The following is a 27,589-nucleotide window of genomic DNA, read 5'->3' as shown; positions in this document are numbered from 1 at the left end:
AACCTTAGTGTCTCAGATAAGTTGACTAGTTGTTTTTTTTTTTCCACATAATGGAACAAATTTCAATTTACAAATCTGTATGTGTACTAAAAATGGTAAAAATCAGTAGTTTTTAAACTTTCACCTTCAAAATTAAGTTCAGCATAGATTTGTTAAATATCTTTAATAATACCCAAGTTAAATGTCTTCAATAATAACTAAATTAAAAGAAAATAACATTGTGTTTTTATTATTCTGTCCAGTAGGATTTGTCATAATTTTATCTTCATTTTTTAAAAAACTTGAATTATTGAAAATTGCTCCATTGTGTGAACAGTTGTTTCTTGGGAGTTTGTTATTCTTTGAGTAGGTTACTTTAATTCATATGCTTAAATTTTTAGTAATCATGGGAGAATTTTTAAGACAGTATAAATAATTGTTACTGCTATCATACATTTTATGATTTTTCTTGTCTTATACTAATTGTTTGCATTCTATGATAATCAGCAAGTAAGTAGGTTGGTAAGGATCATTACACATTTTCCCAAAACTCTATTAGGTGTTTTCTCAGGGTGTTTATATTGAAGGTACAGGAATAAGATCTGGTTACACATAAGTGCACTTCTTAAATACGTTGATACTTTCCTAAGAGAAAAATACAATAAAGATTATAGCTTGAGGGTTAGGCTATAGCACAAGTTCTAGACAAATATTGGTAATCTTTAAGGTTATCATATGCTGTTGAACTGCCAAGGCATGTTCAAAATGGTCCCATCGGGGGAAAAAGTAACTCTTTAAAAACAAAGCAAACAAAAATCTCTGATGAATGGGGAATAGTTCCATTCCTGTCCACAGAAGGTAGGTAGACAAGTACCAGAGTAGTGTGAAGGTAAAGGAGTGGACACCAAAGGAATTAACAGTACAGTCTGTGTCTTAAAGTTAGTAAGATAACACAAACACACATGAAACAAAGAACACTTTTAAGAAAAAATTTGTGTTTGGAGAAACTTCAGTAGACTGGAATAGTTGATGAAGGAAGATGTTTCATGAAGTGAGTGAGAGTTGAGTGGAGTCATGAAAACTTGAGTACGATTTGACTTTGCAGAGGATCTAGTATGGGCAAAGATGTGAATGGATGTGAGCCCTGTGTGTATAGATGACATCAAGATGACTGTCTTGACTGTACTCCTGGCTGCTTATTGAAGAGAGTATTGGGAGAACTAGGACTGGACAAGTCAATTAAAGAGAGTTTTGAAAATTATGAAAGGTTGTTTAGACTGAAATCAGTATTTACACCTATTATAGAATTTTTTTTGAATGGAGCGTTGACACAAGCATTTTAGTCTGGTATTGGTACCTAGAACAGATTAAGTATGATGACAAGAGCTGCAACACTGGTGGAGTGATAGGCATAAATGACAAAGGCCTACTTAGAAATGGTAGTAATACAAGTGGCAGAGGGTGTAAATCTGAGGTATTTTGAAGGAAATGATAACAGGACTTTGTAAACAGTAAGAAATTAAGCATAGGGGAAAAGGTGTAGATGATCTGAAATAACATTTGACTCGGACTACTACAGTATGTATGTTTATCAAATAGTAGAATTATATTGCATATTTTGGTCTGGAGAAAAAGGTTGGTGCTCTGTAAGCGAAAATGCCTGATCTATTGGAATGCTTCATTTCCTAATATGCCAAAAGACAGAGTATTTCCTAAATCACAATTTGTTTCCATTTGAATGTTTTGAGCACACTTCAACAAATGACAGGGACTTTTCACACTCATTTTTGTAACCTTAGCACAGTGCGTAATATTTTATGTATGTTCATTTTTGGTGGAAAAGTGAATTCAAGCAAATTTTAGTTTAAAATTTGTTTTTATGTACAGCTTACTCTATGCAGTGAATAAATAAGCCATGCGTAAATAATCATGTGTTAACTGTAATTTTATGAAGGCTTTTTTGAATTTGATGAAGTGTTTTTTTTCTAGAGTGAAAAGGTACATTTAGTTTTATTGTTCTTTAAAAAATAATGACCTCTTCATTAGCTTATACCTGTTTTGCTATGTTTCAGGCATTGTATGAGAGGGAATTTCCAGTTCCAAAGCCAATTGATTACAATCGCCACGCAGTAGTCATGGAACTCATAAATGGTTATCCTCTGTAAGTATTCGTTATTCTTGAAACCATGGATCCCAGTAAATGAATCTAAAGTTCAGTGTTTTCTTTTTTCAATAAATTTTTTTTTAATTAATGGAATATTGCTACGGGAAGGCTAGAAATTGACTTAAAGAAGTAGACTCGAAGACAAATTGAAAACTCAGTTTTTATTCTGACAGGATGGACTTTGTACTCTCTGTGGTTCATTCATTCATTCATTCATTCATTCAGTATTTATTAAGAGTCTTTATGTACCAGGTACTTTTAGGCTCAGCAGTGAACAAAACAAAGTTCCTGCCCTTGTGGAACTTAACATTCTGATAGAAGGAGACATGCAACAAATAACTAAATAAGGAAATAAACACAGCATTGAAAGTACTAAGGTTGGGAGTAGGAGACTGCTATTTTACGTGGGGCATGACTTCAGGAAAAGTTTCATTAATAAGATGAAACCTTATCAGTGCAGAAAGTTGAAGAGGGAGGAAACCGTGCCAATGGCTAACAGAACATTCCAGACAGAGAACTGCAAGTACATAGGCCTTGGGGTGAGAGCAGTCCAGTGTAGCTGGAGCTGAGTGACTAAGGGGAATTGTAATAGTGAGATCAGAGAGGGAGCAGGTGACCACATCACTTAAGATTTGTAGGTTCATGTAAGGAATTTTTAATTTTGAATGAGATGGGAAGTCACTGGAGTGTTTTGAACAGAGAAGAGACATCATCTGACTAACGCTTTAATAGGATCACTCTGGCTGCTATATTAAGAATAGACTCAAGGGAGACAAAGATGGAGTTAGGAAAACATATTAAGAGACTATTGTAATAATCTAGACAAGAGATGATAGTAGCTCTGATCACAGCATTAGTCATGAAGGTGATGAAAAGTTAGATTCTGGATGTGTTTTGGTGGTAGAACCAACATGGTTTGTTTGGGACTGGATATGGATATGAAGGAAGGGGTGAGTCAGTGATGACATCAAGTTTTCTGGCCTGAGTAATAAATAATTGGAGGAATAAAGTTGCCATTTACAGAAACTGGAAAGCAGCAGGAAGAGCAGTTTTGGGTTAGAGGATAGGGCAGAATCAGAGTTTCGGTTATGGACATGGTAAGTTCAAGGTGTGTGGGAGTTTGGGGGAGAAGTCTAGGTTGAAATCAGTATGTATATGGTATTTAAAGAAATGAGCCTAGATGACATTACCAAGAGTGAGTCTAAATAAGAGAAAATAGGAAGTTCTAGGATTGACTTTTGAGGAACTCCAAAATTTAGAGGTCAGGAAAAAGATGAAGAACTAACAAAAGGCTAAGAAGGAGTAATCAGTGAGAAAGAATGAAAACCTAAAGAACATGGTGCCCCAAGAGTTAAGTGAAGAAAGTGTTTCAAGGAGGACAACGAGGCCAACTGACAGTCTACATGTGGTTAACGACCTTTGGATTCAGCAACATGGAAGTCATCGGTAGTCTTGACAAGATCTATTTCATTGGAATGAGGTAGATGAAAACCTGTTCGAAATGGGTTCTAATGAGAGTGGGAGGAAAGAAGTTGGAAAAAGCACATGTAGAAGAGTTTGTAAAGAAGATTAAAGAAAGAAGGTAGTACTGGAAAGAAATACAGAATCTAAGCAGGTGAGGCTTTCTATTTATTTTTAATAGATGGGAGATATATCAGTATGCTGATGGGAATGAGGAAAAGACTATTGGGGATACAGGGAATGGAAGTAATATATGCGCACACACATACATACTTTTATTAAAATCATGAGTGAATACAAATAACCTATTTTTATACTTGAAATACTTTCAGATGTCAGATACACCATATTGAAGATCCTGCATCAGTATATGATGAAGCTATGGAACTGATTGTCAAACTTGCAAATCATGGGCTGATTCATGGAGATTTCAATGAATTCAATCTCATTTTGGATAAAGATGACCACATCACCATGATTGATTTTCCACAGATGGTTTCGACTTCTCATCCCAATGCTGAATGGTATATGCTAAAATTGATTCTGGGTGTGTTTGTTGAATGATATAGTCATTTTTTATTCATAGTTTCTATTTTGTAAAATTATCAAGTGGGTCAATAACTGGTTTGAAATGACTGGTGTTAATGTTATAAAATTTGGGTTTTTTTATTATATCCAACTATTAGGATTTTCCTCATAAGAGAATTTTTCTTATTCAGTATTTTAAAGGGGAAAAAATGTATTTTCATTTAATATTTAAAACCTATTCGTTAAGCTTATGCTGTGTGTGTATTGGAAATCTGAAGAAATTGCCTATCTATTTTATTTATATAAACCACAATGAAGACGGCATCAAAAGAATTTGAATTTCTCTGTTGTAAATCACAGACTTTCAAAAGTCAAATTTTCTTAGCCATGGGCCCTTTGTTCAAACAGACATTTAGATTAGAAGCCCAATTTTTAAAACAGATAAAAAGCCTGCTCAGAAGTAGGGACGTGGTAAGGGGAACCGTGGAATCACCATATACTTTTGCCTTTCTCCTTTTCTCTTTTCTCTGTGGTTACCTCCAATAGAGCTTAACCAAGCATAACTCAGTCTTGATGGCCTGAGTAAAAGTTGTGGTTTTGGACTGGATTCAGTAGCCAGACCAATGATAATTATCTGTCATGTCATTCTTAGCTTTTATTAATAGGATAGAATTCACATAAAACTCCATCCCTGACACAGGGCAGAATCACCTTATATACTGTGATAATCATATTTTTCACATTACTTAACCAGTTAAACTGACCAAGTTGTGAAATACGACCTTTTCCTTTATTTGCTTGTATTCTGTGATGCCATTATACATAATCAAATTAAGGGTAAGTGTTTTTTTGTCTTCCCTTTTCAAGGCTTATGAGAAAATTCTTATTCCTAAAGTACAAACTGGTATTATTTATCATTTATATTATTTATAGAGTATATTCATTCTTGCAGAGTTTGAGCATGAAATAGTATGTGCTAAAGTGAAGCTTATTTTCCTCCAGTTTCCATTAAAAATGTCTATACTTACGCTAAAGAAAGAAATGTCATTTAAACAATAAATTTTAAAAATGTTTCAACAAAATAATACTAAAAAGTTAATGCCTGGTACTTGGGTGATCAATACTCTGTGGATGATGACTAATCACTATGTTTATTAATATGGAGTGACATAGTCACACAATAAAGGAACGTGGGAACCAGCAGAGTTAAAGAAGGGATTGATGACAGATTATAACATTTCAAATTTAGGCTGCATTGTTCTATGGGAAGATATTATGATTTAATTTGAATTTTTGTGAGCCAGTAGAGGGGCAAAGGAGTTGTCCTAAGGGCTAAAAGTTGAGATATAAATAATCCTTGCTTCTGCTTTTGAAGAAGTTGTTGTCTAGTAGGGGAGGTGTGAACATATTTAAAATGATAATTTTTAAATTTATTAAGATTTTTCCCAGGTTGCCCTGAGAACTAAGACATGTCACAGTCTTCCTATTTCCATGTCATCCTGTCTTTAATTCTTCCTTACCTGGAAATGTTCTAGAGCATTGAATATGTTCCTGCTGCTTTGTGGTGGACAAAAAAACAACCCGATATTCAGAAGTTCTTCTACTCTGTCCAGATTAGCATGTCTTCAGATCATTATTTATAAGCCACAGCATTATTTCTCCTTTTATAATAGATTATGAAGGTACATCAGCATAATCCAGTAGTCTCCAAACTTTTCCTTATGAGCCATTAGTATCTTATCTTCAGCTTTTGCTGTTGACTAGGAATTCTAATGGGTGTTGATGGGAAGCGTAGCCAGACAGACTGGGGACTAAAGAGGATAAGTGGAAACTTGCCTCCAAACTTTAGGCCCATAGTCTCCTTTCCTGGGGTTCACACTCATCTTCACCTAGTGTATCTTACCATGTACTAGGTAACAGTACGAGAAAACCTTGACTTTTCTAACTTTAGGAACCATATGGCATTGAAATTAAATCCCTTGAGATTTCCTCAGATTATATCCCATTTTATCCCTTGAGATTTCCTCAGATTTTAGTTTTTTCAAACACACTGGCAACTGATTTGTATCATGTTTTTCTCCTTCATGTAAGGAACAGGAATACCATAATAAATAATAAGGATACTGTCATTGGCTAACAAAGAAAAAGATGAGCAACAAAACCTGTATCAAAAATGATTCTTGCTTTTGCAGGTATTTCGACAGAGATGTTAAATGCATTAGAGATTTTTTTGTGAAACGTTTTGGCTATGAAAGTGAGCTTTATCCAACATTTAGTGATATCAGGTTTGTATTTGGTATTGCTTCAAATGATAAGACCCTTTAAGTATCTGATTTATTTATATCTAAAAGTTAACACTTTTATTTTTAAAAATTTCCAAATATTGACCTTTGAAACATTATAATTAGAGTATTATTGCTCTGTAGTTGAATATTATTGCTCTGTAGTACATAAACAAAACTTAAAAACTTGAAAATACCTTCCTTTGGCCCATTAAATCACTGCTATTCAATTTTGGAAGGAACATTTCTAGTTCCTTAAAAATTCAAGAACTTTTATTCTGTTTTGGATGCTGTGTAAATAACATATTCGTTAGGACCAAAGCAAATGTTTATTGAAATGTGTTGTACCTTCATTCAGAACAGGAGCTATCTTTAATGTGTTCTTGGGACATAATTATTATTTGCATTTTTGAACTTAAATTTTCTCATATTTATTTTATACACTTAAGATATTTTCTAATTTGGGATGAGTCATAATTTAAAAGAAATCTTTAGCTCTCCTTGAAAGTTAATTTGCTAAGTGGATAGCAGCTGAAGTTGCTATAACCTTTTTTTAATATGAGGGTACTTAGAATTAAAAGGAAATACGAACCTTTCCATGAACTTTTTGAAGTATCCTTGTCTATGTTGCTTTTTAGTCATGTTATTTTATTCATAAAATTATAGTTGGCATATTTCTTTTATGTTTGTATACCTAAGTCATTTAAGTATTACATTTTAGGCAGAGAAAAATCCTTAAAATATGTGAACTATTAAACTAGCTTGAGAATCATACTTTATCAGAATAATAGATATTTATCCCTCCCAGAAAATTATTTTTTCTCTCTCTTTCAATGCTTGACACTGTTTTTTTTCCTAGAAAGGAGGACTCTCTTGATGTTGAGGTTTCTGCCAGTGGCTACACAAAGGAAATGCAAGCAGATGATAAACTGCTTCACCCAGTGGGTCCAGATGATAAAAATATTGAAACAGAGGAAGGATCTGAATTCTCATTTTCTGATGAAGAGGTGTCAGAAAAAACAAACGTTCGTAGGTCAGAAAATGAAAGTGAATGGAACTCTGTAGATGAATCAGGTGGCTGCTGCTGCAGATCATCTGGATACCTTGAACAAACAAAGGAAGATAATTTATCAGAGGAGAGTGCTGATGTACACAATTTTCAAATGACTGAATTCATTCATCCTTTAGAAGAAATAAAAGGGCAGGTTGTTAAAAACAGTTCTGTAACTGAGTTGTCTGAGGAGAAAGATAGAACTGAAAATGATACCAGGCAAGATGGTCAGACAGGTCAAGGAGAAATCCCTGCTGGCTCTGAAGAGTATGAAGATGAGTGCCCTCATTTGATTGCCTTGTCATTAAACAAAGAATTCAGGCCTTTCAGGTATAGATTTCTGTTGATTGCTTTTTTACTTTAATCTTGAGATCAATACTTTCATCAGTTCTGATAAATGAATTTTTTTCCCAAATGTTATGACAGAGTTGTATTCTGCCACTGTTATGTGTAAAATGAAAGCCAAATAACCTTTTTGTTGTTAAAACTCAAAATACCCTCCTTTTCAGTTGCCCTGATTCTAGGCGGCGTGTTGACTAAATTTCAAGTAATTCAGCCTTAAAGTGCAAACTGAGGACTTTCAAAGAATTAATGTAGGTGTCTTGATGAATCGATCAGGTTTTAGGTGGATGAGTTGTTCTTCATATATTTTTGTAATTACACACTAATGTATGCTTGTATAAAGGCATGTAAATATGTAAAACATGTGCTTTCTACATAAAACATCTTCAGTGAATTTTCTCTGGTACTTTGAACCTTCTATCCTTTGTGTACAGTTAAAATTATATAATGGTATTATGCTTTTCTTTTAAGAAGTTTTTTTCCTTGCAAATATTAATGAATCAGGCTTACTTTAGATTAGCAAAAGTTGTAAAAACTTAGGGATAGCTTATCCAGAATCAAACTATAGTTTAATGAAGTACTGGTTTTATGTATTTCAAAATAGTAAAATGACATTGGAAATTAGATCAGCAATAAACGTATTAACCATTTTTTCAATACATGTTTAGGCTTACATCTTAAGACTGCCTTTTATCTTTATAGTTTTTTTATGAAGCAAAACATGGGAATTGTGGGGTTTTTTTTTCCATATAGCTCTATATCTTGAGTCTCAGGGCTACTGCCATTTGAATATTAAACTTGGAAAGTTAAAGCAGAAGCTTAAGAGAAAAAGGTGGGCTCAGTATTTTGATTAAGTGATTTTATTAGTCTGGGTTCTCCAGAGAAACAGAACCAATAGGATATTTGTTATAAGGAATTGGTTCATGTAGTTATGGAGGTTGGGAAGTCCCAGGATCTGCAGTCAGCAACCTGAAGACCTAGGAGAGCCAGTGGTGTAGGTCCAGTCCAAGTCCAAAGGCCTGAGAACCAGGAGAGCCAAAAGTATGTTTCAGTTTGAGTCCCAAGGCAGGAGAAGACCAGTGTTCCAGCTCAAAGACAGGCAGCGAAAGCACATTCTCTCTTACTCTAACCTTTTGTTCTGTTCAGGCTTCAATGGGTTGGATGAGACCCACCCACACTGGGGAGGGCAATCATCTTTACTCAGTCTACCGATTCAGAAAAACCCTCACACACACACACACCCCCAGACTAATATCTGGCACCCTGTGGCCCAGTCAAGTTGACACATAAAATTAAACATTATAGTGATAGAAGACCATTTAACCCTATGTGTGTTTTCTTCTAAGAATGGAATGGAAGCAATAATTTGTTCTCACTCTCTGGACACGTGTTGGGTAAAACTTTTATTATTCCAAGTAGAAGCAAAATATCAGGTGCTGTGAAAAAATATTAACTGTTAAGAGTTAATTTCCTCTGAGTTCTTATACATTGTATATATTAAAACTTTAAGCAATGTAAAAAACTAGTTCCCAAGGTTGTGGTTTTTTCTACTTCAGCAGAGCAGACATAGAGTATTGTCTGTGTGCCCACTATATCTACTATTTGGGAAGGAGGCAAGAAAGTGTCTCAAAAATTTAGATTGTGAGAGGCAGATTTGTATAGTTAGTGAAAAAACTGGAGAGTATTAATGGAAAAGAGACACATGAATTGTGAGAAAATGATCAATTTTGATGGCGAAAACATTGTAACATTTTGAAATTTTGATAGTGACTATAACTATCAGAATGCTAAAAAATGAAAATTGTTAAATATTAGACTGAATTATAGGTAGTTTCAGTTTTACCTTAATAGAAATTTTAAATGTAATGATCTTTCTGAAGTATTTTATGTCTTTTACTGTCATGCTAAAAATAGTATAAATTAATTTAATCAAGCATGATTAATTATGTTATAAAAATTAACTAGATAAAGTATGTTTTTTTTTTATTTTAGAGATGACGAAAGTATGGGAGATATTAATCGGAATAGAACAAGAACTCTGAGTATTACTTCTGCAGGCAGTGTTATAAGCTGTTCAACAATTCCTCCAGTAAGTATTTATTCAACATTTACCAGCTGTTTATTAGATCACTATTGTGGACAGATTAATGAGCTCAGGATTATAAGGTGTACAAAACAGCCTCAGATATTTGAACCTCATATGTTAATGGTATAAAATTATACCATTTATTTACAAATTTAGTTATACAGGAGAGAGGATTCATATTTAGCTGGAATGATCAGAGCTTGCAGGAAAAAGGCAGCATATAAATTAGTTTGAACTTGAAGGATAAAATCATAGGAAATTAGATCTAAGCGGGGGTTCTCACGTAGATTAGTCCTTTCATTTTAACAATGAGGAAACTAAGGCCCAGTTAGGGTACGTGACTTCGCTCAAAGTTTCCTTAGCTAGTGACAGCAGTGCAGCTGAATTGTGAAGATGTACCAGCTTCACTAGCTAGTCTGTACTTTTAGAAAGAAAAAAAGGCAATTTTTAAATTTTTGGTATCTGAGGTTTTCATAGGACCTTTTGGACATTTAGCAACAATGTCCAAAGAAGTTTCAAAAGGGACATTTTCTGGATAGGACAATGAGCAAAAATTGTTCAGCTCCCACTGGGGAACTTTATTTGCCTGCCAGCATTCTTTCAGAGCTACCCAGAAGGAAGGATCAGTTTAGAGATAATCATGTCCCCCAGAGCAAAGCCATTCTCACTGGCCTATGGAAGTATTGTCACTCCTATACTCTGTCATTAGAATTATGAAGATATGACACCCGTACTTGCCATTTAGGAGCAACATGAATTTACAAAATTATAACTCCTTTGATAAATGAAGCAAAGCTCCTGTTGGTTTTCTTATTGCTTTCCTGAGCCCTTTGGCAGAACAAACTTAGAGTGTAAGCCTACAGAATAATACTGCATTATTTCCTAGCCTTATTTCTGGATTAAGCGATGTTTTGAAATTTGTAGTTTCGAATTCTCTAAAATATTCTTTTCTGTCCATCATTAAGAAAGTAAATAAAGCAGCATAGTAATTTATCAAATTTTTTTTATAAATTAAAATTACATAATTGATGTGTTGGGTTTTTTCCTTCTGCTTACGGTATTGAGTACTGTTGAAGCCAGTTTCTAGTGGTAACTTTATTTATCGTGAGCAAAAGAAAAAAATCAGTTTAGAAGGTAAAAAGGGAGGAAATAAAAATGGCTAGATGGAAAGTGAATTCAAAAGACAAAATAACTTATTTTTCCTGAACTTCTATTCCAAGTTCAGAAATATTGTCAATAAATTGAAACATATGTCCTGTGGTAAGTAATATAGGATATTTACAAAATTAAATCAGAGCTATCAAAAACAAAGTAAAAATAACAGTACTGTATTTATAATATAGTGCAGTTTTACTTCTGGGGCCTTTACTTAATATCAGGCACATTTAGAGCTTTTTCAGTAAAAAAAATGAAATTTTAGAAATGTAATGAAATTAAAAACTAGAAATATAGTTTCATATATTTGTTCTGTGGATCTGGTAATTTACCTGATTTTTCTGAACATAAAATTGAAATCTCTATGAAGCATCTATTAATTACATGAAAAGTTAAAATCTCCTTTTGACTGTTATGAATTTCTTGTAAGAAATTCCTGTCCACTCTTGGCTCTGCTATTTTCTGTACTTCTTAATTTACCTTCCTTTCTTTAATTTCTCAGAATCAAAACATAAATTCTTTTATATCTAATAATGGTGGTATAAAATTGATGATTGTACATAAAGAAAAATTAGATTACTAATTCATGCTACTTTCTTAAATTCTAAGTTATGTTCCCTTCTGTATGTGAAGATGATGGCTCACTGACATTGTGAAGAGGCCAGGTTAAAGCTGTGTTTGCATGTTTTAACTGTTATTCCTTTTTACTGCTCTGATCCTATTCTGCTTAATTATTTGTCTACAGCCAGCAGCATAAACTTAAAAGTTTAGACTGGATCAAGCCTTTAACTGTTATCATTTGGGTTTTATGAATTATATTATAAAATACAAATTTGCCTTTAAGGAAGGGGGAAAAAGATCTCTTCAGCCTAGCTTGCTGAGTAAAGGTTTTTCTCTAATCATTGAATTAAATCATCATTTTAACTCTACATTCTTTTGGAAATTTTGTCACACAGTTTTCCTTAGGGTCACATTTTGTTTTGCTAAAAGTTCAGGAGAAAACAAACTATTTTGTTACCTCCATTAACTTGATGATTGTTGTTTTGGTACCTGTACAAAGGCAAATAATTGTAAGATTTATTTTTCTCCTTACAGTACTTGTTATAGTTCCTCTATATTGGCCATTTTTGAATTCTGTCCTTGCTAATATGTAGCAGAATTAAATTATGGTTAAATAGTAAGGTATAATTGCTTCTTAATAAATATACATGTGGCTACCACCTAATGGAAGAACTATTTTTGCTTTAACAGCAACAAAAAAAGTGTGGTTTTTAATAATTTTTATGTACTCCCTAAATAACATACAAGTATTTTATTTCATGTTTCACCTTTTGTTTGTCTTTAAATATACTAAGAGGGATTTTTCTGCCACTTAACATGGAGAAAAATAAGCTTGTAGGATTTTTAAATTGTTCTGATTGTTGGGAGGTACATGCATGTTAACCCATCAACTACTTATTTTGCTTGATATGATTATCTTACAGTCTCATCAAAGTAAAGAACTAAGGGAAAATTCACACAGAGTACTTAGAAAAGAAATTTTTTCCTCCTTAGAAACATTCAGTAGGCCTCTGCCTGTACTCCTCCAGTTTGAACATTGCATATGTTCTACTGTTGTCTTCCTGGGACTTTTCACCTCCTATTTGATGCATTCTTTACTAGTCCCATCTCTTTTATTTAGTTCTTTATTTGGCAGTACAGATACCAATAGTTTCTTGAATAAGTTTTTTAGGACTTTAACTACTAAAAATGTCTTTAGTATGATTATCATTGGGAGTTTACATATTAGGGTTGTGGTTTGAAAATAATTTTCTTACAGAATTCTTTTTTTTTTTTTAGTCTTATTTATTTATTTCTTTATTTATTTATTTATTTATTTATTTTTTTAAATTTTATTTTGTCGATATACATTGTAGCTGATTATTGCTCCCCATCACCAAAACCTCCCTCCCTTCTCCCTCCCCCCTCCCCCCCAACAATGTCCTTTCTGTTTGCTTGTTGTATCAACTTCAAATAATTGTGGTTGTTATATCTTCTTCCCCCCCCCCCCCCGGTTTGTGTGTGTGTGTGTGTATGTGTGTGTGTGAATTTATATATTAATTTTTAGCTCCCTCCAATAAGTGAGAACATGTGGTATTTCTCTTTCTGTGCCTGACTTGTTTCACTTAATATAATTCTCTCAAGGTCCATCCATGTTGTTGCAAATGGCAGTATTTCATTCGTTTTTATAGCTGAGTAGTATTCCATTGTGTAGATGTACCACATTTTCCGTATCCACTCATCTGATGATGGGCATTTGGGCTGGTTCCAACTCTTGGCTATTGTAAAGAGTGCTGCGATGAACATTGGGGAACAGGTATACCTTTGACTTGATGATTTCCATTCCTCTGGGTATATTCCCAACAGTGGGATGGCTGGGTCGTATGGTAGATCTATTTGCAATTGTTTAAGGAACCTCCATACCATTTTCCATAGAGGCTGCACCATTTTGCAGTCCCACCAACAATGTATGAGAGTTCCTTTTTCTCCGCAGCCTCGCCAGCATTTATCGTTCATAGTCTTTTGGATTTTAGCCATCCTAACTGGGGTTAGATGGTATCTCAATGTGGTTTTGATTTGCATTTCCCAGATGCTGAGTGATGTTGAGCATTTTTTCATATGTCTGTTGGCCATTTGGATATCTTCCTTAGAGAAATGCCTACTTAGCTCTTTTGCCCATTTTTTAATTGGGTTGCTTGTTTTCTTCTTGTAAAGTTGTTTGAGTTCCTTATATATTCTGGATATTAATCCTTTGTCAGCTGTATATTTTGCAAATATTTTCTCCCACTCTGTTGCTTGTCTTTTAACTCTGTTAATTGTTTCTTTTGCTGTGCAGAAGCTTTTTAGTTTGATATAATCCCATTTGTTTATTTTTCCTTTGGTTGCCCGTGCTTTTGGGGTCGTGTTCATGAAGTCTGTGCCCAGTCCTATTTCCTGAAGTGTTTCTCCTATGTTTTCTTTAAGAAGTTTTATTGTCTCAGGGTGTATATTTAAATCCTTAATCCATTTTGAGTTGATTTTAGTATACGGTGAGAGGTATGGATCTAGTTTCATTCTCCTGCATATCGATATCCAGTTATCCCAGCACCATTTGCTGAAGAGGCAGTCCCTTCCCCAGTGAATAGGCTTGGTGCCTTTGTCAAAGATCAGATGGCAGTAAGTGTGTGGGTTGATTTCTGGATTCTCTATTCTATTCCATTGGTCAGTGTGTCTGTTTTTATGCCAGTACCATACTGTTTTGGTTATTATAGCTTTGTAGTATAGCTTAAAGTCAGGTAGTGTTATGCCTCCAGCTTTTTTTTTTTTGCTGAGCATTGCTTTGGCTATTCGTGGTCTTTTATTGTTCCATATAAATGTCTGAATAGTTTTTTCCATTTCTGAGAAAAATGTCTTTGGAATTTTGATGGGGATTGCATTGAATTTGTATATCACTTTGGGTAGTATGGACATTTTCACTATGTTGATTCTTCCAATCCAAGAGCATGGGATATCTTTCCATCTTCTTGTATCCTCTCTAATTTCTCTCAGCAGTGGTTTGAAGTTCTCATTATAGAGATTTTTCACCTCCTTGGTTAACTCAATTCCTAAGTATTTTATTTTTTTGGTGGCTATTGTAAATGGGCAAGCTTTCTTGATTTCTCCTTCTGCATGTTCACTATTGGAGAAAAGAAATGCTACTGATTTTTGTGTGTTGATTTTGTATCCTGCTACTGTGCTGAAATCATTTATCAATTCCAACAGTTTTTTTGTAGAGGTTTTAGGCTGTTCGATATATAGGATCATGTCATCTGCAAACAGGGACAGTTTGACTTCATCTTTTCCAATCTGGATGCCCTTTATTTCCTTCTCTTCTCTGATTGCTCTGGCTAGTACTTCCAGCACTATGTTGAATAGGAGTGGTGAGAGTGGGCATCCTTGTCTAGTGCCTGTTCTTAAAGGAAAAGCTTTCAGCTTTTCCCCATTCAGGATGATATTGGCAGTGGGTTTGTCATATATGGCTTTAATTATGTTGAGATACTTTCCCTCTATACCTAACTTATAGAGGGTCTTTGTCATGAATGAGTGCTGAACTTTATCAAATGCTTTTTCAGCATCTATAGAGATGATCATATGGTCCTTGTGTTTGACTTTATTAATATGGTGTATCACATTTATTGATTTGCGTATGTTGAACCAACCTTGCATCCCTGGGATGAATCCCACTTGATCGTGATGAATAATTTTTCGTATGTGTTGCTGTATTCTGTTTGCTAGTATTTTAGTGAGGATTTTTGCATCTATATTCATCAAGGATATCGGCCTGTAGTTTTCTTTTTTCGTTATATCTTTACCTGGTTTTGGTATCAGGATGATGTTTGCTTCATAGAATGAGTTTGGGAGATTTGCGTCCATTTCAATCTTTTGGAATAGTTTGTAAAGAATCGGTGTCAATTCCTCTTTGAATGTTTGGTAAAATTCTGCTGTGAATCCATCTGGTCCTGGGCTTTTCTTTGTTGGGAGCCTTCTGATAACAGCTTCAATCTCCTTTATTGTTATTGGTCTGTTCAAATTTTCTACATCTTCACGGTTCAGTTTTGGGAGCTTGTGTGTGTCCAGAAATTTATCCATTTCCTCCAGATTTTCAAATTTGTTGGCGTATAGTTGTTTATAGTAGTCTCGAATGATTCCTTGTATTTCAGATGAATCAGTTGTAATATCGCCTTTTTCATTTCTAATTTTTGTTATTTGAGTCTTCTCTCTTCTTTTTTTTGTTAGCCATGCTAATGGTTTGTCAATTTTATTTATCTTTTCAAAAAACCAACTTTTTGATTCATTGATCTTTTGAATTGTTTTTTGGTTTTCAATTTCATTCAGTTCTGCTCTGATCTTAATGATTTCTTTCCGTCTGCTAACTTTAGGATTGTATTGTTCTTGTTTTTCTAGTTCTTTAAGGTGAAGTGTTAGGTTGTTCACTTGCCATCTTTCCATTCTTCTGAAGTGAGCATTTAATGCAATAAATTTTCCCCTCAATACTGCTTTTGCAGTATCCCACAGGTTTTGGTATGATGTATCATTGTTTTCATTACTTTCAATAAACTTTTTGATTTCCTGCTTGATTTCTTCTTGGACCCATATGTCATTAAGTAGAATGCTGTTTAATTTCCATGTGTTTGTATAGTTTCCAGAGTTTTGTTTGTTATTAATTTCTAGTTTTAATCCATTGTGGTCTGAGAAGATACATGGGATAATTCCAATTTTTTTGAATTTATTGAGACTTGATTTGTGACCTAATATGTGATCTATCCTGGAAAATGATCCATGTGCTGGTGAGAAGAATGAATATTCTGAGGTTGTTGGGTGGAATGTTCTGTAGATATCTGCCAATTCCAATTGGTCTAGAGTCTTGTTTAGATCTTGTGTTTCTCTACTGATTCTTTGCCTAGATGATCTGTCTAATATTGACAGTGGAGTGTTCAGGTCCCCTGCTATTATGGTATTAGTGCCTATTTCCTTCTTTAGGTCTAATAGAGTTTGTTTTATAAATCTGGCTGCTCCAACATTGGGTGCGTACATATTTATGATTGTTATGTCTTCTTGATGGATCAGTCCTTTTATCATTAAGTAGTGTCCCTCATTGTCTCTTTTTATGGTTTTTAGTTTAAAGTCTATTTTGTCAGATATAAGAATAGCCACTCCAGCTCGTTTTTCTTTTCTGTTTGTATGGTAAATCTTTTTCCATCCTTTCACTCTTAGTCTGTGTGAATCTTTATGGGTGAGGTGGGTCTCTTGTAGGCAGCATATAGTTGGGTCCTGCTTTTTGATCCAGTCAGCCAGTCTGTGTCTTTTAATTGGGGAATTTAAGCCTTTAACATTAAGAGTTGTTATTGAAAGGTGTTGATTTATTCCTAGCATTTTATTGGTTGTTTGGTTGTCTTAGGTGTCTTTTGTTCCTTGCTTTCTGATTTACTGTTTGTTTTCTGTGTTTGTTGGTTCCTTAGGTTGTAGATAGTGTTTTTGTTAGCTCGTTTTCTCTTCATGAATGCCATTTTTATTGTACTAGCGGGTTTAGATTTTTCTTAGGTTTTTATGGCAGTGGTAGTTATTTTTCAGGAACCAAACCCAGTACTCCCTTGAGGATTTCTTGTAAGGGTGGTCTTGTGGTAGTGAACTCCCGCAGTTTTTGTTTGTCTGAGAAATATACTATTTGCCCCTCATTTCGGAAGGATAGCCTTGCAGGGTAGAGTATTCTTGGCTGGCAATCTTTGTCTTTTAGTATTTTGAAAATATCATCCCATTCCTTTCTAGCTTTTAGGGTTTGTGATGAAAAGTCTGATGTTAACCTGATTGGGGCTCCCTTATAGGTGATTTGACGCTTCTCTCTTGCAGCTTTTAAGATTCTCTCTTTGTCTCTGAGTTTTGCCAATTTGACTATGACATGTCTTGGAGAAGGCCTTTTTGGGTTGAATACGTTTGGAGATCGTTGAGCTTCCTGGATCTGAAGATCTGTGATTTTTCCTATACCTGGGAAGTTTTCTGCCACTATTTTGTTGAATATGTTTTCAATGGAATCTCCATTTTCCTCCCCTTCTGGAATACCCATGACTCGGATATTTGAGCGCTTGAGGTTGTCTGATATCTCTCTCAGATTTTCTTCCATGTCCTTGATTCTTTTTTCTTTCTTTTTGTCTGCTTGTGTTATTTCAAACAGCCCATCTTCAAGTTCAGAGGTTCTCTCTTCAACTTCGACAAGCCTGCTGGTTAAACTCTCCGTTGTGTTTTTTATTTCGCTGAATAACTTCTTCAGCTCAGCAAGTTCTGCTACATTTTTTTTCAGGACATTGATTTCCTTGTATATTTCCTCTTTCAGATCCTGTATACTTTTCCTCATTTCATCATGATGTCTAGCTGAGTTTTCTTGTATCTCATTCAGTTTCCTTAGAATTATCACTCGAAATTCCTTGTCAGTTATTTCAAGGGCTTCTTGTTCTATAGGATCTAGAGTATGAGATTTATTAACTTTTGGTGGTGTACTTTCTTGATTTTTTGTATTTCTGGTGTCTTTTTTTTGGTGTTTATTCATTGTGGCAGGGGGTTTCACAGTCCACCGGTTTGAGACTAATGACTAACTAGGATGTTGCTGTGGTTGCCAATTTGGTATGGCTCCCGCCGTGACTGCTCAGTTGGCCTCTAGTGTCTTGTGTGTGTGGTTGCCTCGGGTCTTGGGCTTCTCCGGGGATCCACCTTTCTGGTCAGCTTGTACTCTGCTAGGCTGGTGGATCACGTACCACAGGGTGTGTGATCTCTGTTGAGCTTTCACTTTCTGTACAGGACTTCTCCCCGTTCCATGTGCTCTGGCCCCGGTTGTTAGATCGTGCAGTGGCGACCCCACTGGGTGTGTGGTTTCTGTCGAGTCTCCGCCTCCCTGGCCGCACGTCTCCCCCCTCTGTGCACACTGTGCTGGGCTGGGGTGTGTCTTCTGCACCCCTCGTCTATCAGCTGGGCTTTCAAGACCCTGCTCAGCACCGCCTCGCCCAGGAAGTCTACCAGGTTTCTGCTAGGCACAGACGACCGGTCTCTCTGGGTGCCTTTGTAGCACTGTGTAGATCTTTCTCGGGTCTTGTTCACCTTTGTATCCCCCCGGTATAAACCGAGTCTAGTGCCCGCCTGCAGCCTGCTCTCCGGCAGGTTCAAGCGGACCTGGGAACTCTCCTACCACACTATTCCCAACCAGAAATTCGTTAGGCTTTTTTCCAAACTGGTGGTCGCAGAGATGGTATCTGCCTCCCAGTAACGGGAAGTTTACTGGGGCCGGAGTCCAGGGTGTGGTGGAGTGACAGTCGGCCCGCCCGTACTTCCTAGCCCTCCCAACACTGGTCGGGATGCCCCACACCCCCAGCCCCACCAGAGAACCGCGGAGGGAGTGGGGGAGGGAGTGGGAGAGGAGGCCGGCCCGCAGGGTCCGGAAAGCCCCGCGCCCGGCCAAGCAAATGGGCTCAGTGATGGCGGAGCAGGGCGGAGCTGCCTGCACCTGGGAAAATGGAGGCAGCACCGGGGCAGTGAGTGGCCTGGTGGTGCAGGCGGAAGCCGCGTGGGCATCCACCCCCCGAACAGAGCTGTGCCAGGGATCACTCACAGTGCTGTGCCAGGTCGGGCGCTCGCTCTGTCTCTGGTTTGTTGCCTTCCGTGTTCTCGGCGCTGCCGCCTCCGGCTGTTCAGTCGCGGCGCCGCTCGGGCGCTCCCAGGAATCTTCTTTAATGCCGGCCTGAAACCTCGAATCCTGAATAGGGCAGCTGGCCGCCTTCAGTGCGGACCCAGCCTCCGGGATCCTGGCTGCATCCACAGCAGCCCTGGCGCCGTGTTCCCTGTTTCAAGACTCGCTTTTGCAGCTAAGAATCCGTTCTTTTCCTGCTCCACACTTCAAAGCTGTTGCCTGTAAATGAGGCAGCCTCTCCTGCCGGGGGCAAAGTGGCGTTGAGCCCCCACGACCGGCCAGCAGCAGCAGTCCTCCCTTAAGAGATGGCCAGAGGAAGGTCCACAAGTTTCCCGGCTTCCTGAGGCCCAGTGGCCACCTTTTCCACCTCAGCTACTCCGCGCCAGCCGCCGCAGCCGCCGCCATCTTGCCCCAACTCCTAAATAGTCTTTCTTACAGAATTCTTAAGTCATTTGTTCTCTTATCTTCAAGCTAATAGTATTGTAGTTAAGAAGATGCTATTCTGATTCCAGATTTTGGGCTCCTGCTGAAGTGGGGGAGGCAGTGATGGTTGTTTGGCTTCCTCTGAATTCAAAACTGTAGGGAAGGGTCCTGAAACTTTTAGCTAGTTCTACTGCTTTCAGTCTTAAAACTGGAATATCAGGTTTTCTATGTCTCAGGTCTTACTGGGATTGGGGGGCTACGTCTTCTGGGTTATTAGCCTCTGTAGAGACCTAAGTTCTGATTCCCCCTCTCTTCTCATGCCTTTCTTCCCACTAAGAATCATTAGAATAAAACAAAGAGAGATAACTTATTAAAGCCTGTTAATTGATTATTAATCCAAAGTCTACAGTTAACTCATCTGATCTACAGCTTTATATTATAAAACCCAAGAAATAATGCAATAGGCAAACTAGTTCTTCTAGCCCACCTTTACCTCCCAGATCCATTATTTTTTAATTTTTTAACTTAGCATATTTTTCATAAATGCTTCTTTGTACCCAGCATATGGAGGGGCATATTAAGAAGACCCTTGCTTTTGCCCTTATAGTGTTTATAAACCTTCTTTTTTAGGAGACAGGTTGGATAATGCAAGTTTATATACAATTAAATAATAGGCTATAGTGCTTCAAAGAAAGAAAAGGTCATTGTGAACTGAATATCTCAAATTTCTTACTCATCTTGTAAGTCATGTGACATGTACCACTTATCTGTTAACTAATAAGTCATTTGAATTTATGATTATTCACTACTGGAAAGCATTCTACAACTTTAAAAAACTATGTGAAGATTTTTCCATGGTTAACTGCTGTCATCATGTCATTTCTATACCTGAAGTTATGAAGTCATTCTAGGGTATATTGAATAGTGGATGCTTCCAAAAATAATTTTCATTGCAAAACCATTTTAACTTTTACCTAAAAAGTGAGGAACAAGCAGTTTTCATCTTGTTTTTTCCTTCAGTTTTCATGGTGGACACTAGGTGGCACTATGGTGGTCTGTTATTTTAAAAATTGTCATTTATATACTGTATTTTTTGCTATATAATCTGTATTTCTGTTAGGAATTTAATACCAATTTTATACCAATTTCTGTATAGTACTGTCAGTGTTTGGAATTTTTTGAATTCATGCTCTTAACAGATAATAAATTTGAAAGTTATTAGGAATATAAATTTTTGCTCTTCTGAATGTCTGCTGCTTATCAAAATGGCTCATTATCAATGATATTAATTTATGAAATCTTTCCAGGAACTGGTGAAACAGAAGGTGAAACGTCAGTTGACAAAACAGCAAAAATCAGCTGTGAGACGTCGATTGCAGAAAGGAGAAGCAAATGTATTTACTAAGCAACGGAGAGAAAACATGCAAAATATTAAATCAAGTTTGGAAGCAGCTAGTTTTTGGGGAGAATAATATATTTAAGATTTTGGATATTTTTAATATTTTTTTTTCAAGTTACTATCACCCCTTTTTAAGGCACCTTTAGGCTTTTTGGACCAAGGCTAGTATATAAATAGATAAGTGAGCCTTCTTTTATCTGACTCATTCAGTATGTGTCTTTCAAAGAGTAATTATAGTAATTCTGCTAAAGCAATTCATTTTTTTAAAGTAATTTAGATTACTATGGTAAATCTGCTAAAATCAGTTTTTCAAAATAACTATATTAGGGATATTTGCATATTTTTAAAAATCTAAATAACACCGTTTTTTGGTTTCTGCCAAGAAAAGGTAGATTACGTGGTTTGAAATCCAGACTTTTCAAATCCAAACTTTTCCACTTAGTAGTAGAAACAATCTTAAGCAAGTCATATTTCTTTCTCTTTCTCTTCTTCTCTGCCTCAGTTTTCTTATTGTTAAAATTGGATGTATAACTACTTTATACAGTTGTTTTGAGGATCACATGAGACACTGCACATAAAGCACTTAGAACAATGTCTAGCACATTATAAGCATTCAATACAGCATAGCTATTAGAATGACAATTATAATAATATTTATCTTTCTGGAATTTTGCTAGCAGCTTGGTTGCATTTTATTTAGATACTGGAAGAATTTATTGTTTTCTGTTTTTTTAATCCTTAGAAGTCAGGATAAGCCAGTAATGTATAATTTACTTAATAGTTAATACATTAATTTATAATGTATTTTGTGCCACTTAAACACTGCTAATGTGGCCATGGGAACATAAACTTGAAATAATCCTACCATGATATTTACAGTTGCCAGCTTTTATGCAGGCCTGAGCAGGAGTGCAGAAAATTTAGGGGTGAGAGGAGGTAGAAGGAATGAATGAAATATTTTCTCATACGCTTAGGTGGATAGGTCTGGGACATGTTCTCACTTTGGTGTTAATAAATACTTAGTGCAGGAAAGAAATACATAAGCCATGATCCCTTCTTCAGGAACTTTATAATTCAGTGAGATGTGAAGATGAGTGCTTAAATGTGTGTACTTGATGACAATTAAGTCTCTTCATAGTAGGCCAGAAGAGGGAGAGCGCCTGCAGCAAAAAATGACCGCTAGATGGCAGTGTCACCCATAGGCACCAAACAGGATGTCCTTAAATTACTTGCATCTGTGATTATGATCTACCAGAGGGAATACAGTACTTTCTTTTCCAAGATTGATATGGCAGATTCCCTTTTACTTCTTCAAAATTGATTCTCCTGGCCATTTGCAAGATTGATTCATCATTAGCTAATAAATTTATTTAAATATACAGATGCAAGAAAATGTTACATTTAGTTCCCTTGAAAGTTAACCTAGCTGGCTGGTTAGCTCAGTTAGTTAGAGCACAGTATTACAACACCAAGGTCAAGGTTTCAGATCCCCATACTGGCCAGCTGCCAAAAAAAAAAGAAAGTTAAGTTAGACTGATTTGGGGAGTATTTACATAGCACTGCTTTGAATTTTAGATATCTTTAAGTTCAGGTATTTTTTTATAATTTGTCTACTTTAAAGCATTTTTTAAGGTAAAATAACCTTGAAAACAGCCTAATAGAACCACAGAATGTTTCTTTTTAATACATTTTCTTATATTCAGAGTATTGAAAGCAAATTGGGAATAAAACTATATGACCTCATTCTATTCAGCTTTACTTAGTTGACTCAGTCGACTTTTGGGTACCTACCACATAAAAAGTTTATTACTATTTGAGAAACTTAGAAGGCAGATAAACTTGGTTCTTACCCTTAGCCTAAAATTTCATGTGGGCCACAGAACAAATTATTCAAATCAAAAATGGAGACCTTATCTCATTTGGGCAAAGATTAGTGCTAGCTACTGAAGATTTAGTAATAATGATCTGGAAAGAAATTTAATTTTTCCTGGGTTACATTTTTGTTTTGGCGTTTGAAAACTAGAGCCCAAACACAACGGTTATTTTTAAAAGATGTTTTTGGGTAGCCATAAATTAGAAATTAGAGAGTTTGCCCTATCCGACAAGCTGTAACCCTCGCCTTTTAAAACATATAAACAATAAGTGAAAACAAAATTTAAGTCTACTACTAATAATGAAGCTATGTATGTGATTGTTAAAACACTTTTTGAGTCTAGGAGTTACAAATTTAAATCCTGGTTCTAACACTGCTCAAACCTCAGGTACCTTCTTTATCTTCTCTAACCTAGCTTTTTTGATTTGTAAAATGGGAATGTTTAATAGTACCTATATCAGGGTTGCTGTGAAAATTAAGTGAAAGAATGCTTTTGAAGAGCCTAGCACAGTGCCTGATACATAGTATATGTGTAGTACGTATTGCTGAAATGACTTCGTATGGTTACTGTAAAGAATGTTCCACAGGCTGACTATCTTTCCTTTTATCAAGGTCATTGATATTTCAACTGTGATTCTGTTTATTAATATTCATAGAAGCTTTGCCTTGTCACCTTCTTGCATAGTCTGTACTTATTGTTCCCATTAAATAAGCTTTTCCTACAAAACATACGGTTTATATTTGTGCTGACCTTGTGGTATTGGTCTGTTCTTTGGTACACAGCTGGCTACCTTTAAGCTTTCTCCAGAACTATAAAAATATTTAAAGGGTACTAGTCAAAAGGCTAGTGCAACTCAAGATGATCATATTTTTAGTCAATTGCTTAGTAAACTTTCTGACAAAATACATAGCTATACCTAATTAAAGAGCTCTATCCTCCAGTTTTATCAGCCACTTCCAAAGGATAGAGGATTGAATTCTATTAGGTTCTCAGGCAGAACAGTTCCTGAGATGTAGGCTTATTTCACTGTCACAGATTTAATACTGTGGGTGGACTAAGGCTAGCCATCCTCAATGTTCCTCATCCCTCCTCAGAGTATCTCCCTAAATAGCATCAGACCATAGCATAGTTTGCCCTTGGTTTGCTTTATGGAGTATTAGAGCCATTTTATGCAACCATGTAAGGAGGAGGCTGGACATTAAAGTTCAATATAACTGGGTTACACGGTTGTATGATAACGAGGAGTATAGGGATAACTCCAAAGTCTACAATAGAAAGCTGTGTCATTCACAAAGGCTGATATTTGTTACAATTTAATGACTGTAAGTTATTCTTTTACCTTAATATTGTAAATAATGATGATATTAAAAATTAACATTTTAGGGCCAGCCCCATGGCTCACTCGGGAGAGTGGGGCGCTGGGAGCGCCGAGGCCGCAGGTTCAGATCCTATATAGGGATGGCCGGTGTGCTCACTGGTTGAGCATGGGTGCAGACAACTCCGTGCCAAGGGTTGCGATCCCCTTATCGGTCAAAAGAAAAAAAAAATTAACATTTTATATGTTTAGAATCAGATTATTGTAGATTTAATTCCATAAATAGAAGTATGCCTCATAATAAATGATATATATGTTAATTTGGGACATTTATCACAATGTTATATGCTTCCATTTTTTACTGTATTTTATTTTTATTTTAGCATTACACAACATAAACTTGTGGTCCTGTACCGATTTCTCCCTAACCCCTTTCCCCCCTCCCCCTTTCCCACCTCTGGTGTCCTCAGTTCCATTCTCTCCATTTTTTTTTTTTAAAAAGTAACCACTTGAAATAAATGAATCAAACTCTGCTTACTGTAATCCTACTATTGGTTGAAGAGGTTAGGCCTAGATTAGGAAGAAAAATACATGTGTTCACACAGTTTTCCAAGTGTTTGGTGGCGTGTAAAATGATATCAGGGGAGAGTACACAGATTTTCACAATAAAGTTTTTGCTGGCTGACAGCATCCACTGTGGAGAGATGAGAATAAGTACATGGGAACAACTACATGACATTACAAAGTAAACTCTCCCTAAGAACCTGATACCATGGATTAGTGCTTAGGAAATTCCAGGGTCACTGAGTGAAAAGCCAGCATAATTTGGTGAGTTGTCTGGGGTAAGGGGGATTTGGTTGAATAGGTGGACTTAAAAAGAGAGACTTTGCAAAGAAGAAATCATGCAGAAAATCCAGAAGACAGAAGTGAATGTAGTATGATTGCTACGCTATAGTTAGGAAAAAGGTGTTGTGTAGCAAAGGACCAAACAAAAAATGATTTTGAAATTTTTTAAAAGTTGTATTAGGAAAAAGAACGACTAAATTTTGAGCAGTGCAATGATTTGATTTTAAAGAGGGAGGGATGGGGCTAAGGAGAATTGATCTGTCGATGTATTGACAGTGGATTGGTGGGAATCTAGAATAGAATCTAAAAGGTTGTCCAGTTAGTAGCCTAAATATTAAGACAATCTGGAATAGAATCCTTTTATACTAGAGTTATCACAGTGATTCTCTTTTTTTTTTATCGTAGAGATGAGAAAACATCTTTAGATGTAACGATACTTGCCCTGAGTCACACAGAGTGAATAAGGTTGGGAGGGAGTGGAAGGAAAGATAGAATTGGTCAGGACCAAAAAGGTGAATGGTAGGAGAACCAGTATACTCTAGTGGTTTAGGGCTTGTATTCAGCCCAAGGGTCTCTTCTGCAAAGTCACTAAGGGCCACAAAATTTGACTCGTCCTCCTGGTGCTGTGGAGATGAGAGGGGTAGTCATAACCAGGTCTTGAGTCCTATTCTCTACAAAGTTACCTCACTTTTTGGAAAACAAAGTTCTTTTTCTATAAAAATCCTTCTTCATCTTCTCAGGACAAGTCCAAGAAAACCCTCAATAGACAGAAGCCATCAGTGGAACATTTCTGGTTTGAGGGGTGGAGGAGAGGGCAATGCTGGGGGAGTACGTTTTCCTTGAGTAAGAGGCTACTGAGTTACCTTGAGAGGATCAGAAGAATGAATTATTTTCTAAGTTGGTCTTTCTCTAGTTTTCAATTTGTGGGAAAATAGGCCCCCTTTCTATGCAGTTTCCTATTCCTCCTTTAAACAAATTTTGTAAAGAAATGTTTCTTTGTCAGCAGGATGCCTGCTAAATGCAGTGCTCTGGTTGCGACTGCCTAAGAAGTGAAGTGGAAATTACAGTTTACGGTGTAAAATGGATGGGGCACAAGGCTTTTATCTTAATATAAGCATATCCGTAAAGTGTGGCCTGAACTGAATTAAGAGTATAATGATGATGCAGTCTTTACAGGAAGCCTCATCTAAAATACGTGGAGCTGTGAAATTTGTAGCTTACTTGAACCTAATACAGCCATCAAGTAATCTCAGGTTTAAGTAATTTGTTTATAACCAATAAACATTCTCCCTAGGTTTGTTTTAACCTAGTATTTTTTTCATCGTCTAAATTTTCATTTTAATTTGCTCATTATTTTGAAACATATTTTAAATAAAGATTTAAACATTCTGTGTGACTCATACCCCCAGAAATGTGACTTTAAAGAATAAAGGCAGCTCCAGTTAACCCATGTTAAGTGGTACATGTCTCGTCCCCCAGCACGCCCCTTGTAGAAGACCTCATCTCTCTTCATTTGAAGAGTGGCTCAGAGACTCAGCTGGAGTTCAGATACCTCTTTTAAGATCAATCTGATCACTTTATTGCCACGTATTGTATATAAAGTTTTTTCTAAATACTCATCAATATAAATTCCTGTCCTGGGGGCGGGGGGGCGCAGTATTTGAGAAAATGGAAGAAGACAAACCAGTTAATTAAACTTTATGAAAGAGGAAACGTAAAGGCCACTGGCAAAATCCACCCCCAAAAACAAACTAAAAATTTTAAGACTATCCTTTTCAAAGTATATATTATGCTGGAAGTCAGCCAATCACAGTTAAAGTAATCAGTTCAGTTTTCATGGGACACATATCTAATGACCCAAGGGCTCATCATCTCCAGTGTTGTGAATCTGAACATACAAATTCTTCCACTTTTAAATAATTCTGAGTTTATCCTGAAAGTGTTAACCCACGAACTAGCAAAGCCTTCGCAATGATATCTTTGACCTCCAAAATATTTCTTAAAGAATCAATTTCACTTCTCAGACCAGATACCAAGAAAGGGCTGGATAATTGGTTATGTAAGACCATCAAGATCGCATGGACTCATTCAGGGCCCCCAAATATATATCTGCCAATCAGAAAACTCAGGTAAATGAGAGGTTTACTTTGTGCTTTCTGGTTATGAGGGTTGACTCTGACTGCCCTGGCAAGGATAAGGGGCAGTTTACCAGTGTTTTTATGATGTTCTATAAAAGTGAAGAAATGTACATTAATATAGAGATGGGATATTAATCAATTTTCTAATTATTATTCATGTAGTTTAACAGATTAGTTCTTACAGATAATTTCCTACATGTGGTGAAATATCAGTAAACATATGTCTGGGGTAAAGTTCTTTTATGTTACCTGTGTTTATCAACTATTGTCTACAAACCACTGGAAATTGCCTTTCCACTAACCCTCTCATAAATAG

At 36.1% G+C, this 27,589-nt stretch overlaps 1 protein-coding gene across 1 annotated transcript in view; it reads left to right on the top strand.

Moving 5' to 3' along the window:
• Positions 1-23,691, top strand: part of RIOK2 (RIO kinase 2) — a 31,883-nt gene extending 8,192 nt beyond the window's left edge. Inside the window, exons 5-10 of the mRNA XM_063087787.1 lie at positions 2,052-2,140; positions 3,937-4,128; positions 6,325-6,417; positions 7,274-7,795; positions 9,800-9,896; positions 21,009-23,691. Coding sequence (XP_062943857.1) covers positions 2,052-2,140; positions 3,937-4,128; positions 6,325-6,417; positions 7,274-7,795; positions 9,800-9,896; positions 21,009-21,173 — 1,158 coding nt within the window. The 3' untranslated portion in view covers positions 21,174-23,691. The remainder of the gene's footprint in view (positions 1-2,051; positions 2,141-3,936; positions 4,129-6,324; positions 6,418-7,273; positions 7,796-9,799; positions 9,897-21,008) is intronic.
• Positions 23,692-27,589: the final 3,898 nt, after the last annotated feature.

The sequence above is a fragment of the Cynocephalus volans genome, chromosome 2 (genome assembly GCF_027409185.1).
Source record: "Cynocephalus volans isolate mCynVol1 chromosome 2, mCynVol1.pri, whole genome shotgun sequence".
NCBI lineage: Eukaryota > Metazoa > Chordata > Mammalia > Dermoptera > Cynocephalidae > Cynocephalus > Cynocephalus volans.
This window is presented reverse-complemented; position numbering and strand designations above follow the sequence as displayed.